Raw genomic sequence first — 17067 nt, 5'->3', positions numbered from 1 at the left:
ATGAAGGTGAAAACAATATTACCTCCACGGTGTTGTTAGGATTAAATAGGATAATGCACATCACTTCTTAGGAGTGCCTGAGATGAGTCAGTGTTCAATAATGTTAACAACAAGTCTTATCACCACCCCTAAAATGCTAAATAAAGCGCTTGCCACTCCTTTGTCTGGACTTTTGCACCGGACTAGTGCACCAGTCTCTTAGGAAGCTTTCTTGGTACTCTCTGAAATGCATCCCACATGTCTTGACCTGAGAAAGCTTCTCTCCTTTGCAAACCTCCAGTCTCCATTGAAACACACACACACACACACACACACACACACTCTCTCTCTCTCTCTCTCTGTCTCTCTGCCTCCCTCCTTCCTTTGTCTCTCCCTCCCAACCTCCCTCACTCCCAACCTCCCTCCCATTTTTTTCTATCTCTCCTTTTATCCCCCCATTTCCTCCTTCTCTTCCTTTCTCTCCAGCTCTTCTGAGGATGCAAATAAATCCAGCCTCTCCACTCAGAGGGCTTTGTCTCTGATCAGGCCCGACCTGGGTCACAGAGTTCATGGGGTTACCATGACAACAAGCATCCCTGGCTACCCATCAGGAGGCAAGGACCAATTGAAAGGGACTGTCATTTCCCTGGGACATACTGTATTTATCAGCAGCAGCAGGCTCTGCACCAGTACTATACTATGGGAAGACAGGCTGTTACTTGTGAGAGTGGGAGGGAGGGAGAAAAAGAAATATTAGGGCTTTATTTTTTAGCATGTTCTCTGTGGGGGAGGACCACAAATTGTTCTCAGAGATATTTTATTTCTAATGCAGCCAGTGTGTGTGAGGGGGATGAGGGTGGGGCTCATGTGCATTTCTGATGAACACAGTTGGTTTTACAAAAAAGAAAAAAATAAGTTCTTTGGCTCAAAAGTGACTTTTTAGTAGGTCTAATGGGAGGAGGAGAGGGGTAGAAAATGAACACTAATAAGTATCCTCTGTAATGGGCACTTCATGCTATTTCATCAGATCATCAAAGCAGCTGCACAAAATTATTATTCCAATTTTTCAGATAAGAAGACAGACATTTATGAAGTTCTAGTGACTTACCCAGTGAGGTCAAACTCTGGCAAGGTAACGGGCCTTATACTTGAGTGGAGGTGATCTGACTCCAGGAATTGGGGTTGTGAACCATTCCATGAGGATTCCTGGTCATCCCCCATCATATTCATCCCCCTGTTCCTTCAGAGCCTCCTCCTCATGTTCTGCCTCCTCAGACCACTAGCACATCGCCTCCCTGACCTCTTCTAGCCCTTGTTCCCAGAGTGGACTGCTGTTTACTTAGAACAGAGGCACCTGGGGGACTTGTTCAAATTGCACATTCCTGGATCTGCAAAATCAGAAGTCTCAAGGATTAGAGTCTAGGAAGCGGCATTTTAAACCAGCTCCCTAGGTAATTTTGATACACACCGAAGTTGGGAAGGGCTCTTTAGAGCAATCGACTTAATGCCACACAAAAAAGCACTTGCTTATTTGTTTCCCAATTATTTTCTGGGTCAATGTGATTCTCTAAAAGAAGAGAACTCTCTATGGCCTTCTGTAGCACTCAGGTTAGCATTAGGCAAAAAAAGGATTCCAGGGAAGGCCTACTGGACTTCATGGAAGATACAAGCATGTTTTATCGTCCCAGTATGGGGGATGAGCAACTAGGAGGAAACCCTCAGTCCCTGAAAGTGACAGCCTTCCCTACAAAACCTTGGTGATACCTCTTCCTGACTCATAGCCTTAACCACCCTTCTTTTCTTTAGCCAGATGCCAATATACACAAGCAACTTTTGCTAGATATTTTCCAGCACAGGGTTGTGTGAAGAGAGAAAAAAATATACTCAATGGGAATGCCAGTGAGGCTAAAATGGTGATGAACAATTCTGAGCTCATGTCATATGAAAAAATTGATAAAGGCCAGATATAGTCAATGTAGCAGGGAGTAAGTAAAGGTGATCGACGGCCTTCATCATTCTTGCTGGTGTGCCGGAAAGCTTGTGTCCTTTCCAGGGATGCCTTTCTTAACCAGGTAGGCATTTCAGAGGTAAAATTGAGGTGGCAGCAATTATTCTGTTTGGGAGGTAAATCCCGTATTTTTCCATTTTCTGTCCTTGCCAAAATCAGTTTGTACCCAGTCAAGCCTTAGGCAGGAGCACAAAAGCCCGAGAAAGCTTACGTAACAGACTTCTTTTCCAAACTTCCCAGCTTTAAAGTGAAGGATATGACTAGTGACGAACATAGAGCCCACCACTTCTCCCAAGTGTCTGCATCCCATTGTAACTCATGACCACATTCATTATCTCCTACCAAGATGACCACAACAGGTTTCTAAATGACTTCCTTCCCTGTGATCCTCCTCTCTCTGATGTGTATCGCAAACCACTGCCAGGGTAATCTCCAGGAGCCTGTCCAATCATGTCCCTTACTGTAAATGACTTTCAATGGCTCCTACTGACATAGTAAAACATGCAGAGACATTTGAGATTCTTCACAATATGACCGCAGCCAATCACTCCTACCTATTAATGAATTCTCTGGTTAAAGTGGACCCCTTGTTGTTCCTGAAAACAAGCCCCATGTTTTTTTTTTCCGTTTCCGCATTTGCTCTCTTTTCCTCTTCAGCCCCTAATATGAAGCCTCCTTTCCCCACTTCCCATCTATCACAATTCTTCCACCATTCTTCCACAATTCTTCTAATGGTGGAAGAATCCGCAATTCTTCCACCATTGCAAATCCTCCCATGCAAACGTTGACTCTCCTCCTTTTTTTTTTTTTTTTTTGAGTGTTTCTGGCTCTCTTACGGCATTGGTAGGATAATAGGTATCTACATAATTCTGCTCATGAGCTGTATTTGATGATGCATTATTTAAGCACTGGGATTGCATCTCTCACTGCCATTCCCTGCAGCATTATGCACAGTGCTTTGTGTGAGAAGGTATTTGGAAACCAATCGGTGAAGCTAACTGGAAAGCACAGAGAGTGGGTCTCAGACCTTCCTGGGTGCCCATTACCCAGTAAGCTGCAGGGTGAAGCTGTACTGCACTCCTGCCCCCTTGGCCCATACATCTGGCATAAACAAGACACATGACAGAAGACAAACATGTCATGATCACAGAGACCAAAGAAGACTCCATGTAACCACAGTCACAGTTAAAGACCAGACTTTGACCAATGTCCTGATTAGGGTCTAACTCTTAGCAAATCCGTTAAACTCCTGGTAGGTAGTTTGTGAAAGAGAATCATCAGGTGACATTTTAACTGAGGCCAATCTGGTGTGGATTCTTTCTTGGGTTGATAAAACATGGGCTATGCCCCCTCACTTAGGAAATTTGAACACATCAAAGGAAGTATTCATCATAATAAAGAAAAGACATTTCAGTTTAGGCTAGCAAGATACATTAAGTTGGCACCAAAAGGGCCAATAGATCATAATTAGTGGATTTACCAATTGCCTTTCCCTAGTGAGTGACATTGGCTGCATAGGTCTTTATCTACAACCTGAGGGCTTGTGAAACATAACAGCCCCCCTCCCACCCCCAAACATGCAGTGACAGCCAACAAACAGCATCTGTTTCAAAGAAACACCACCTGTCCAAATGGAAAATCAAGGATTGAACCACCTTGCTTCATCAGAGTATTTGTTTCCAGAGCAGAAGAAACAAACAAACAAAAGCCCCATTCTGTCACTAACACAGCTTTTTAACACTCTATGGGGACCATGGCCTGGCTTCTGCCAAGTAGACTTGGCAAGTTTTGGAGGAACATTTGGGCCTTAGATGGCAGTTATCTGATCTTCTGAAGCATAACTGGGTGATCTGTCTTGGAGAAATCTGGAGCTTGTTCTAGGCAGTCTGTAAGAGAGTGAATGCCCCACAGGCACAGTGAAGTCTGGCTTTATGGAGAGCAAGTAGTGGAGGAGGACAGCCAGGAAGGTCCTCTCTTGATACAAGTACAGGCAGTAAGCCTGGAGGACATCTGCCTGTGAAAGCTGCAAAAACCCTACCTTTGATAGGGCTGAAGAGAAGTTTATAATAATACCTGGAACAAACTCAAGCACTTTTTTTGTAGTGTAAACACTTCCAAAGAGTTTGCAGCCTTGTGAGTAGTTAAACAGTCCTTTAAAAAAGTATTTTTTATGATTCAAAATAATTTGAACAAAATTGGACTTCTTCTGCCAGGTTATCTTTAAGCATATATCAGCCCCTCTTCAATGGGTCCAAAGGAAGCACAAATGTCTTTACTCTTCTCCTTACTGTCCACCTCTGTCGTGCAGAATGGTTTCCTGGGATCAAGTCAGTGGATCTAGGATTGCTGGAACAGGCACATGTGTTTGTGGTATTTGGTTTGCCATAACTCTTTGGAGTTTGACCATGTCTTGGGTCAAATGGCATCACATGGGGTGTGAAAAAGAGTTATAATGGAAACTTGGCTGGAGTGTGTGTGTGTCGGGGGGGGGCGGTTGGGGTATAGGAGAGGCGTGGTTACTCATATTTTCTGCAACCATTCTTCAATGGTGTGTTTTGTGGAACCTCTATATTATTGGTTGCTAGCAGTGTTCCCTTTTAATGCACAGATGAGAAGCAGAATCCCATTAAGGGTAGAGGAACTTTCCTAGGCCAGACATCTGAGGCCCTTTTAGGACGAGCGTTACTCTTTTGTTTTTGAATCAGGAATTATGATGGCCCCATGACTACCATCAGGTTTGCACTGGAGAGAAAGGAGCACCGTGGGAAGACAGGAGCATATGACCATCAGTTGGGTGTTCTTGACTTGCAGTTCAGTCATCAGTGATCTGTATTTGAAACATGTTGCTTTTTCATTTATCTCTCCTTTTCTTTTGCTCTCTTTTTTGAAATCAATAAATGGCTTGTTATATGTTTACAGAGATGTATGCAAAAGAATTAGTTTTTTATTATGAAGCAGAATTATTTTCATTGTTTGTTCTAGAAAGTGTCTTTCAGCAAGCAAATCCATAAAAGCAGGGTTACTCCTCAAAGGAATGGTGCTGGGTGTGTTAAAGTCAGTGTCCATTATCACCTTTTGCCTTCACAGTGGCGAGTGGTTGCTCTGGACTTCAAAGGTCTGGTTTTAATTCCCAAGTTGGTGGTTATTTGGCCCATGTGAATAGGTGCAAAGAACCTGGCCCAAGTCCAGTCCCCTGCCTTTAATGGTGCTGTCATTCATAAAGCCCAGTGCAGCATTAGAGTGAGTTACAGCCATAGGCTCTGAAGTCAGACTGCCAGGGCTTGAAATCTGGCTTCTACCTTATCAGCTGTGTCAACCTGATCAGGCAACTTAACTCTTACTCTGTTTCCTCATCTGTAAAATGGAAATAATGGTACTTCATAGTCATGTTGCAAGGGTTATAAGAGATAATGCATGTACCACGGTGAGTGGCACTTAATAGGCACTGACTCAATGATGGTTTTTATTATAGTGGAAAGTCATTTGAGTGCCAAATGGCCTGAGTTTTAGGTTCATGTCACTCCAGTATTTCCAGTATCAGGAAATATACAGTATTTCCTGAGTTGTTACATTGTTCCAGGAAACTATGTGTGGGATGGGATGACAGAGGTACTCTATTGATTGGACAAATTATGTTATGTGTCTGTGCTTTGTTTTCTTAACTTCACATCCATGTATTTATGTGGATGTCCTTGACTCACGAAACCTTCAGTAAATTGTAATATTGCGGTATCACTGATGTTCCTGGAACTATAAAAACTCACTCTCTACTTTGAGTCTTTCTAGGCTGATGATCAATAAATTTCTGAGATAAAAGCCTCTTCGTTGCCAAACACTATCATCTGAATCCCCTTTGAACTTTGCTCAAACTTGTAAAGAGTCTTTTAGATTCAACCAGGCAAAAACACATGACTGATAAATACCAGGCCATTTGATTTGTCTTCATTAGTTCATATTCAATTATGTCTACACTTCTCCAGGTATCTTTATTCTCTCAATTTTCCGATAATTACTTAAAGTTCTTCAAAGTATTTTCATTCCTCTTTGAATAAAGACAAAAGTTCTTTATAAAATTCTTCCCCACCTCATCCTCCAATCTCAGCTTAAACATTTCTCCTCTGTATTATTACCTGTGTTCCAAGAACACTTAGTGGCTTTTGGTTAATCGACTGTGCAATGATTTCTTGCCTTAGAATCTTTGCACATGCTGTTTATTCTGCCTCAACTACTCTTTTCTTCCCTTCTCCTCACTTCACTTAGTTAACTCCTATTAATCTGTCAAACTGCAGCTTGAAAAAAACATCCTTGGACCTGTCTTCCCAGCCATGCCCCACTCATCCTGCAGACCAAATTGAACCTTTTTATATCTGGGTGCTTTGAGATCTTCTCTTTGTCTTTATTGTTCTGCTTTCAATTGAATCAGCTGCTGATTTTTATCTATTTATTATGCTTAAGACTGATTTTCAAATCTGAGGATTTATGCTTTCCATAAATTCTAGAAAATTTCTTTAAAATATTGCCTCCAATTCATTCTCTCTTGTCTCTGTCTGGAACTCACAGCAGACTCAATTTTTTTCTTTTTCATGTCTCTTAAACTCTGTGTTACATTTTCTTTTCATCTTTCTGTGTGTTACTCTGGGGAATGTCCTTTGATTCCCCCCTCCCCCACCTCTGATGTTTTTGATTACCTTATGTTTTTAGTTGTACTGTTAATTGTTGCTCATGTAGATTGTCACATAATTTATAACTTTGCCTTGCTTAGCATAGTCCCAGAATAATAAGCTTACGCTTTTAGTTCTAGTTTTGATTTGTTTTTTCTTTTTGATCCTAGGAATTTCTTAACTTGCACTTAAAAGGCTATTTGTTATATCTTATCCGGCATATCTCGTTGTTTCATAGTGAGAATTTTGTTCTGCTACATTGCAGGAAGTAGATGTCCTCTAGGTCCCCTTTTATAGACTGTCCTAGTATCTATTAGAATTGTCATTAAATGTTAATTATTTCTTTAATGTCTGTCTCTCCTGCAAGAATGTAGTGGCATGAGGACAGGGACTATGTCTATCTTGTTCAAAATTGTAGCTCCAGCTACTAGCCCAGTCCCCAGAACAATGTTGGGGCTTAGTATTATTAAGATAAATGAATAAAGTGGAGGCAGAGGTAGACCCAGATGTCATATCCAGATGGGTTAGGAATCCCTCTCCATCATTTTGCAAACTTTATTAATCCTTCTTACCCTTCCTGAAATGCAACTCTTCCCCCAAATGATTTAATCCTTCTGTAATTGACATAATGTCTCATAGGTGACTTCACAGTGTACTGTTTTCAGTGACCTTCAACATAAATTATACCATTTGAACTCACAACCACTTCAGACCTAGGAAGGGCTGGGCCAATTATCCTCCCTCTACAGATGAGGAAACTAAGGGCTGGAAGATGATATGTTTTACCTTTTGTAAGACAGTGAGAATTAAATCTAGGTATTGTGACTCCACGTCTACAGGACTCTTCCTCAGCTGTTGAGAATGAATATCAGGATTTCTTTTCGTGAAAGTAAAGTCCACTGTGCTTCTTTACCAAACTGTCTATATCTTGCTAAATAAATCAGTCTCTAGGTAAGAATAGGTGCTATAATTAATTTGGTGCTATTCATTAGATGCTATTTCGATTTCCACAGCCAGAGTCTCAGGACTCGAAAGATTTGATTTTTCATTTGGACAACATGTTTATGTTTCTTTTGAGACAAACATTATAAACCACCTTCTGTCAAAGAATTCAGGTTGCTGGAGAACTCTGTTCATAGCATTGTTGGATGCAGGGGTGTCTGGTAAAGGATGGGGTGTTACAGATCACACGACAAAAGCACAAGGTTCATTGATGTTTCACACACTTGGAGGAGGAAGGCGAGGCATGGGGAAGAACACATGGGCACTGACAGTCACAGCAAGCTGAGGCCCCCAGGTCAGTTTCCAACCTCAGGGCTGAAGATCTTGGGTGGCTGGAATCTTTCAGGCCCATAGGTGTTGAAGAAGAGCCCCCTCAACAGCTTGCATTGTGGCATTGGAGGCTTGTAGCAGACACAGAAGCTTCATTCCTGAGATAGGGAGGGGAGAGGGAGTACCAAGGAAGCAAATCTTGGCTACTTACCTCAGGGCAGACCCCTTGGGTGTCGCAATGCCATAGCCTTTGGAATCCAAGTTACCTCCCACCTTCATGGTGTCACAGGGTTTCCGCTGCTCAATGTACTCATTCATGGTGGACTCCAGGAGGTAGGCATATTTGCCTTTGGATTTCCTCACTCGAATCATCCCCTCCTCTGTGGTCCGCACAAAAACTGATGGCTCTGCTGACTTCATGTATGTCCACATCTTCTCAAACACAGCAATTTTAGACCTCTGGTAGGGACAGAAACAAAGCTGGAATTAAGTGCGCTTGGAATTGGGGTCGGTGCACACATTAATGAAGAGCTGAGTGTAGCTTGATCACACATTCATGAGCGAGATTAGCTCAGGAAGAAATAAATTATGAGTGATTGCAAAATAAGAGGCTCTAATTAGTACCAGTAGGTTCCAAAGTACAAATATCTTGCAAATTCAGAATGAACAGAATAGCTCAGATCTTTTAATTACTTCTGAGTAATTATATTCCTCCTAAACAAGGGGAGAATTAAGAAACTGGGGCCCTGCCTGACTTTTAAGTACATTAAAGGACCTATCTATTGTTCAATAAGGCCATATTTATACTAACCAGAAGAAATAGAAAGCTGAATATCAGTGGAATCTGATTTCATTATTGGAAGAAAACACTGAAGAATTTCTGGATCATGGGTAGTCCTGTCCTCAGAATGTATTAGGTTGATGCAAAAGTAATTGAGGTTTTTTGCCATTACTTTTGATGGCAAAAAACCTCAATTACTTTTGCACCAATCAAATATATTGTTGTCTAATAAAGCTGATAACTTGGGACCAAATATTGTCATCTGCTTACATTTAAAAACCTTCCAAATATGGCCCACCTGCCTTCCGTATTTCCCCCTAAACTCGCCTTGGGCCTTCTCCCCTTCAGGACTTTGCTTGGACTGTTTTTTCCACTTGAGATGCTGGTTCTGTCTAACCAAATCCTTGTTTCATAGAACAGAATAAATCCTATGTATTTGGAGTCCACCTCAGTTCCAAAGGCAATGGTTTTTAGACTCTAGTAGGCACCATTATCATGTACATCGATTGTAAAAATGCATATTCCCTAGCTCTAAATCTAGAGATTCTGATTCAGCAATTCTGAGGTGGGACCTAGAATACATCTTTTTTAGGAATTGTCCCCAACAGGTGATTCTGATCTGTATGGCCTGTATGGTCCTCACTTTGAGAAACAGTATTGTGAGGGCTGATACTCTTATGGGACACACAGCCTGGGGCACTCACTGGATGGCCAGGCTAGACTGCAAAGATTGCAAGTCATCTCTCCTTGTATGTAGGTCTCAAGTATGTGGAAGCTACCTGAGGGAATGTCTTCCCTCCTGTGGGTCCGTCACAGGGACTAATTGAGTACCTTGCACATGGTAGGCCCTTAGTCAGGGCCCATGATCCAGGACCATGATCAAACTTCTCATCTAGCATACTGTTTCTAAACGGTGACCTTTTCCCAAAGGGTAGATGTATTTTAGGGATACTACAGTCTGGCTATTACAAATGTTTTCTAAATGGACAAGTGTTAAATACATGTAACAGACTACTTTTTAAAAATAGTTGTTGCTAGAGTCATATATTCTATATAATTCAGTTGTTAATATATAGATTTCAGATTTATTTAATATAAAATTATCATTATACATGCAGCATATCACTTTTTTCTGTATACAAGTATCAGGTTTATTTCCTTGATATTAGCGCACGTCAACTGTTGGTTAGATATTGATCTACAATTGTCATTTGAGTCAGCTGATCAATAAAGACATTTGGGGCCCAGGAAAATCATAGATCTTGAGGGAAAAGTAATGGAAATAGTTGCTATTAAAACTTCAGTTTTAATAGCCTATAATTAGATAAACTATATCACTCGTTTTACAGTCCGGTTTACAATCTAGAAAGGACACTGGACTGGCTGTGAGGAGCCCTGGATATCAGTCTTAGTTCTACTTCTCACTCATGGGTTTGTTTATGGAGAGTCCCTTCTCTTTGGGCCTTAGTTTCCCCATCCATTCCATAGGGAGTTTGGGCATTATAATCTTTAAGTCCCTGGCTAGCTGGAAGTATCTGATTCTTTACCTGAAGATACATCATTCAAGCAACAATGTCAATGTGAGAAAGAAGAAGAAAGAAGGGAGAAAAGGGAGGGAGGATTCCAAGGTTAGGGGAGGAAATACCCAGAACTAATCATAAGGTCTGCCAATGTATTTAATATTCTCTCACAGGAAACAGGAAAATGTATAAATTCAGCTGTGACCAGATTTGCAGATAATCTTCCAGGCACAAATCAACAAAACACACAGCAGGGCAATTGCAAGATGCAATTTGACCTGACAGTATGGACACAGCAGGGAACTGGGCTGTTGACAGGCAGAGCTGAGGAGCCTTCTGGGCAACAGTATGCAGAAAATTAATATGTCCTCTCAGCCTCACCCCAGTGCCCCAAATGTTAAGGCTGTGCACACAGACACTTGGGATGAACTATCAGGAAAATCTAATCTCCAGGAATGTGAAGGTAGGATGAGTGGCAGGGAAGATTGGAAGCGTACTCAGGGTATTTGTTCTTGGATCTCTCCTATCATCCGCAGCTCCCATGGCTCTTCATACATCTTAATTAAACTGTCGATGGAGGATTAAGCATCTCTGGGCTGGGGCTGCCAAGAAGCTCTGGGCTGTCATGGGGACAAGAAGCCAGCTTTTTCAGAGACTGGAGTAGAAGAATTCTTGTTTCACTATTCCCTCCTTTTGCCTTGTGGGGGTGGTAGGTAACCTTATCTCCCCACCCACCAAACTCCTGGTGGGATAATTATCCAAGGTCAGAGTCACAGAGATGGAAAGGCTTATGCATGGGACATATCTTGGCAGTACTCTCCTTTTACAGGTAAAGAAACTGAGGCCCATGATGTGGCAATAAACTGTCAAATGTCATGCAGTTTGTTAGCGGCAGAGCCAAGAGTCCCTGACCTCCTGATTGCACACATTGTGCCTTTCCACTGCAACCAGCTGCCTCCCTCATTTTAGGCTTTATATCTTATTAGCTGAAAGACGTTGGGCAAGTAGCATAACCTTTCTGAGCTTCAGTGTTCCTCTTCTGAAAATAGTAATAATACTGTGCACTTCACAGTGTTGCCGTGGAGATTATATGAGAACACAGGCATAACCCAGTGCCTGGCACAAGAAGGCATTCTATAAGTAGTGCAATGACTACTAATAATTATGCCTTTTTTTTCAGGTTTTACTTTAGGGTAGGAATGCCTCATACCTGGCTTTCTTGGTACCAGTTTCCCTTCCTGTATACATGAGAGACACTGATATCAATCAAAGAATCCTTTCACATCAAGCCCAGATGTGACCTCAGAATCTCTAGGCAACCACTACTGACCTGTCAAAGTAAGTACATGGACTACAACCAATTTGTCACCAATGTAGTAGGCCTGGGCACAGAACTTGTAGAATATGCACTGCCCTGGTTCCAGGTTCTTAACTTTGTGCTGTGGACAAGAGGCAGTAATATGTCAATTGACGTAGTGATTAACAAAGACTTTTGAAATTTTAAATCCCAGCTGTGCCTCTCATTAGGTAGGGCATGACCATTTTCTTCTCTGGGCCTCAGTTTTCCCAACTATAAAATGGTACAGTTAGACTAGATGTGTCCACAAGCCCAGCTGTCATCCTGAGTGATCTTTTTAAAAATGTTTGTCAGTTTAATGACACCACCATGTTAAGACCATGTGGTTCAGTGACAGGAATACTTGGATTGGAACAAGAAAACTCAGATTTGGTACCCACCCCTGACACTTGCATCAAAAGAATTTCCCAAGTTTTAATTTCTTATCTGCAAAGTGGCTGCCACAAATACCTCTTCTGCCTGAGGTCACAGGTGAAACAAAAATGAAACCATAGATGCAAAAGTCCTTTGAGGACTGGTGCATGTTGTCTATGCTATAAGGATGAGAGCATTGTTAAGTGAATTAGATGGTTCCCTAACTGCATTAGCAGGGGTTGGGGCATAGGACAGGCTTTATGGACAAGTAGAAACAGGCACCTTCTTCACACTTTTGTTGCAGGCTAAAAATGTCAGGGAATTGTAATGAGATTGTAAGTGGCTTTTTTATTAACTGGCTGGGTGAGCTTAAGCAAGTAATGCCTCTCTCTAAAATGACAGCCTCTGACTAGGTGACCTCTAAGGCACCTTCTTGCTCTGACACATTGAAAATTGATGATTTTAGCCTTGGAGTTAGGATCAATGATGCTTAAGGCTTTGTTCCCTTTCCTGTCTGTCATACAGAATACAAAGCCCATGGTCAAGAACCTGCAGCATCTCCCACAGTGGTTTGTTCGGGGCCTGGAGTTTGCTCCAAGAAGTTGTAGTGAGATAACTAGGTGAGTCTGTATAGGATCCCTTCTCTTTTGCCTGAGGCAATATGGCAGCCTGCTGTCTCTGCTCCTTCTGCTACTAATTAGCTATGTGATCTTAGGTGATTCTTTTAATTTTCTGATCTATAAAATGGGGACCTATCCTAACTCTGAGCTATAAAATAGGGACAATCTCTAACTCATCTTTAATGAGAGGATTAAATGAGATAATTTGTGTAGGGTGTGCTTAGCACAGGACCTGGTTCATATGTAGGCGGTAGCAAATGTTTCTTATTATTCTTATTTGATCCATAGATGGTAGTTCCATGTACTGTTTCTTCAACTCCTGGGATAAACATCCCTAAAGTCCAGGGAAACCACAGGTTTTCCTGCTTCTGGGCATCTGTCCAAGTTGTTCCTTTTGTCTAGGTTGTACTTAGCCTACTCAGGTCTGGCCTGGCTTTGTGATATCTATAAATGTTTACAGGTCTACCCTGGCTTTGTGATATCTATAAATGTTTACACGTCTACCCTGTATGGCTTTAGTCTCTACCCATTCTTCAGAATGACTCCCAAAGGTTTGCATTTCCTTGAAGTCCTAATGGTATATGGAACCTCCACTGATTGTTCCTTGTTTTGCCTCTAATTTTAGATACCCTATCTCTTTTAGTCTTGTTAAGCTCTGATATAGACATTGTTCTCCTCATTACATGGATGAATGGAAATGGTGTCACAGAGGCTAAGTGCACAGAACAAGTAAGGGATGGAGCCAGGTTCTGGGCCTCCATCTGCTGAACTTGAAGGCTGTGCTCCTAAGCTCTCTGCTCCTTTGCTTCCGCTCACTGTCTTCTGCCAAAACACATCTCACCACCTCCACTCCCACTTCACATTTTCTCTCTCTCCTGGCACCATTTAATAGATCACTTTTTCCAGTTTTTTTTTCCCATATACTATCCTCTTATTCATCAAGTCAACAAACATTCACTGAGCTCCTTCTGTGAGATAGGAGGGGACACAAAGAGCATCAGGTCCAGCTGTTGTCCGTAAGCTGTTCCTAATTGATTACTAACTAGACTGCAAGGTTTCCGTGAGAACAGAGAGGAAATTGTATTTGATGTCTTTTGCAGGCCTCAGAGCATTAGCACAGACTGATATAGGCAAGGGATCCAAATCAATGCAGGAGCTTTGAAGCTTCTACAAATGTAGAAATGTAGATTTCTCAGGGGGGTGGTAGAAAGCTTAGAAATGTCCTGAGTTTCCCTGACTTACAGTCAGTTAAGCACTTGCTCTGGCTGCCTGTTATCTCAGGCTATATAATGAGAAGGACATTTTAATGACAGTTGTGGTTCCCTTTTGTGAAAGTGCCTTGGGACAAAGGATGTCCCTACCCTGAAGAACTCCTTAGTAGATCCTGCTTCCAGTGTCCCGTAGGCAATTTCTGTCTGCTTCGCTAGGTCCTCTGCACTCTCAATGGGAGACACCATCCTCTCCACGGTCAGGAAGGCGGCCAGATTGGCTGTATATGAGGAGATGATGATTAAGGTGAAGAACCACCAGACGCCACCAACGATGCGACCAGACAGGGACCTGCAGGCCAAAGGGAAGAGGCATCAGCAGCATGGACATCAACTGTGGAAAGCTCTGGGGAGGGACTGAGCACGGGTCTGGGGCTTGGCAGCAGAGCGGTCAGGCCCTATTGCACCCTTCTCATCTGTCAGCAAGATGTGAGAATTCAAATGTTAGAGAGACTCCATATTTTGTTCCTTATTACGGACATGGATCTGTGGGGTTGCTGTCCTTCAGGGGTGATAAAGCCCACATGCACGTATTCACACTCCCTTTTACACATATATAACAGCAAGACACATGATGACAAAGACACAGATATGTCAACACTTGCCCACAAAAATCACAAATATGTATAAGCAATTACATACACAGCAAATGTTTTGTGCAAACATGTATGAATGCAAATGCATTTATACACATGATGCAAACATTTGATTGGTTTAGACATGTTTTCAGACTGCCTTATTATTGCTCTCCTGGCTGGCAAAGGCCACCAAAATAGTGGACTAGAAGGAAAGGAAGGAAGAATACATTGGAAATAGAATCAGAATAGTCATAGTCCAACCATTGTGGGGAATGCCACCATTGTGTGCAGACACAATTCTTTCCCCCACTCACCCAAGGAAGATAATTTGGTTGAAATAAAAAAGATAAAAAAAGGCAAATATGATAATCAATTATGAGGTGAGAAATTTATCTTTGAACTTTTCAGATTTCTATTCCCCTCTCTTATCTCCCAAACAATGAAGAGAAACATAACCAGCCGAGAGTTCCACTGTTGTCTCTCTGATCTGATAGGATACTTCCAAGTCCAGGGCTTCCCAAGATATTACAAGATGATTTGCATGTGACTTGTGGTGATTTTATGTGGTAAGCAGTTAGGGCATCATGTCATAATGAATCCTATGGTGGTAAAGTTATTTGCATTTCATTTCTCTTTCCATCCTGTTCAATTTATCAAGGAAGTGTTATTCTGGAGCCCTTGTACCTTTAAGCCCATTCTGACAAGTGCTCTGACAGCCTCAAGCTCAGAGCCTTCAATAGGTGACAGTGTTTAATTGAAACCCTATATTTAACAATCAGAGAAATCACCAATGCAACCCATGAGTTTTACCAAGAAACCCAAGAGTCTACTGTGCCTCGGGACAGCAGTACGCAGGCCTGTTGGCTGCTCTGTTGTTCCACACTGCTTGCAAAACCCTTATCTGTGTTGACCTTATATGTGTTATTCCTACATCCCTTGACACTTCACTTTACCTTGATTTCTTGGAGATCCCTTTTCACTCTAGGCAGACAGGGTTTACTCCAAGAAATCCAACAAATATATGTCATTGCTTGCTATGTGGAAAAGAATGCTCCTAGGCGTTTCACACGGAGGGGAAAATAAAAGAGAGGAACACTTGTTGGAATGGATGAGACCAGGAGAGTGGAGCAAAGCTATGTCGCATGAGGAGCAGTTGCAGGAACAAGGAACATTTAACCTGATGAAGAGACTTGAAGAGACATGTTCACTGAAGAGTTGGCATGAGGCTTGTACTATGTGACCTGATTTAGGAGAACTTTGTAGAAGTTTCAGGAAAACAAATACTACTTAATTATGAGGAAGATATTTTTGATGGGTAGGGTGTGCAACATTGAGATGGCTATCCTGAGAGTGAGAGTGTTTCTCCATTTCTGAAGGTGTTCAAGTAGTGAACCATTTACAGAGATATACTTGGTGGTGACTCTTGGTCCCCCAGGACACCAAGTGCTGGGAATGCAACTCTAAGGAGGACAGAGAAGGGGTCAAGGTTCACATGGGGTTAGGGACCAGTTGCTTCCTTTTACACTTTTCCATTTATGAGATTGTGTGATTTAAAATCATAAGTAGGTAGACCAGGATATACGAATTCCATTAAGCAGTCAAGCAAGATAGTTACAAAGGGGCAAAATCACTCCCGCAGTGCCCCAGAACCAGTGCACAACAGGTCTGAAAATCATACCAGTCTTCACATAGAACTATCCCAGTGCTCTTTTCATCTTAGTAGGTGGCAGATACAAGTGTTGAGGTCATTTGAAGCTGCAGCAGCTTTCTCAACTCTGGATGACCACAATGGCATCTAAACTGTACCTCTTTCCTTTTTAAAATTTTATTTTGTTTTCAACTGACACATAAAAATTGTAGATATTTATGGGGTGGAGTATGATGTTTTGATATATGTATACATTATATAATGATCAATTCAGAGTAATTAGCATGTACATCACCTCAAACATTTATCATTTATTTGTGGTGAGAACATTCAAAATATTATCTTTGAGCTATTTTGAAATATACATTATTGTTAAATATAGTCACCCTACCGTGCAATAGAACACAAGAACTTATTCCTTCCATCTAACTGTGCCTTTGAACCTGTTCACAAATCTCTTCCCATCACCCCTCCCCCTCACTTCCCCAGCCTCTGGAACCACTGTTTTACTCTGCACTGCTATGAGATCAATTTTTTTAGATTCCACATGTAAGTGAGATCATGTGGTATTTGTCTTTATGTGCTTGGCTTATTTCACTTAACATAATGTATTCTAGGTCCATCCATGTTGTTGCAAATGACAGGATTTCATTCTTTTTTATGGCTGAATACTATTTCATTGAGTACATACCACTTTTAAAAAAATCTGTTCATCTGTTGATGGGCACGTAAGTTGATTCCATATTTTGGTTACTGTGAATAGTGCTGCAATAAACATGAAAGTGCCAGATATCTCTTTGATGTACTGATTTAATTTCCTTTGTATATTTACTCAATGGTGAGATTGTTGAATCATATGGTAGTTTTATTCTTATTTTTTTGAGGAACCTCCATAATGCTGTCCATGATGGCTGCACTATTTATATTCCCACCAGCGGCATGTAAGAGTTCCCCTTCCTCACACCCTTGCTAGCATTTGTTATTTTTTGTCTACTTCATAATAGCCATTCTAACAAGGGTG

At 41.6% G+C, this 17067-nt stretch overlaps 1 protein-coding gene across 6 annotated transcripts in view; it reads right to left on the bottom strand.

Annotated features, from left to right (window-relative positions):
• GRIA1 (glutamate ionotropic receptor AMPA type subunit 1) overlaps positions 1–17067 on the bottom strand; it is a 327090-nt gene that overhangs the window by 35128 nt on the left and 274895 nt on the right. For all 6 annotated transcript variants that reach the window (XM_003828976.4, XM_003828975.5, XM_014345120.4 and 3 more), the window contains exons 12-13: positions 13914–14112; positions 8132–8379 (exon numbers count right to left, since the gene is read on the bottom strand). In XM_003828976.4, coding sequence (XP_003829024.1) covers positions 8132–8379; positions 13914–14112 — 447 coding nt within the window. The remainder of the gene's footprint in view (positions 1–8131; positions 8380–13913; positions 14113–17067) is intronic.

The sequence above is a fragment of the Pan paniscus genome, chromosome 4 (genome assembly GCF_029289425.2).
Source record: "Pan paniscus chromosome 4, NHGRI_mPanPan1-v2.0_pri, whole genome shotgun sequence".
NCBI classification, from domain to species: Eukaryota; Metazoa; Chordata; class Mammalia; order Primates; family Hominidae; genus Pan; species Pan paniscus.
Note: the sequence above shows the minus strand (reverse complement) of the source record. Positions and strands in the feature narration are given on the sequence as shown.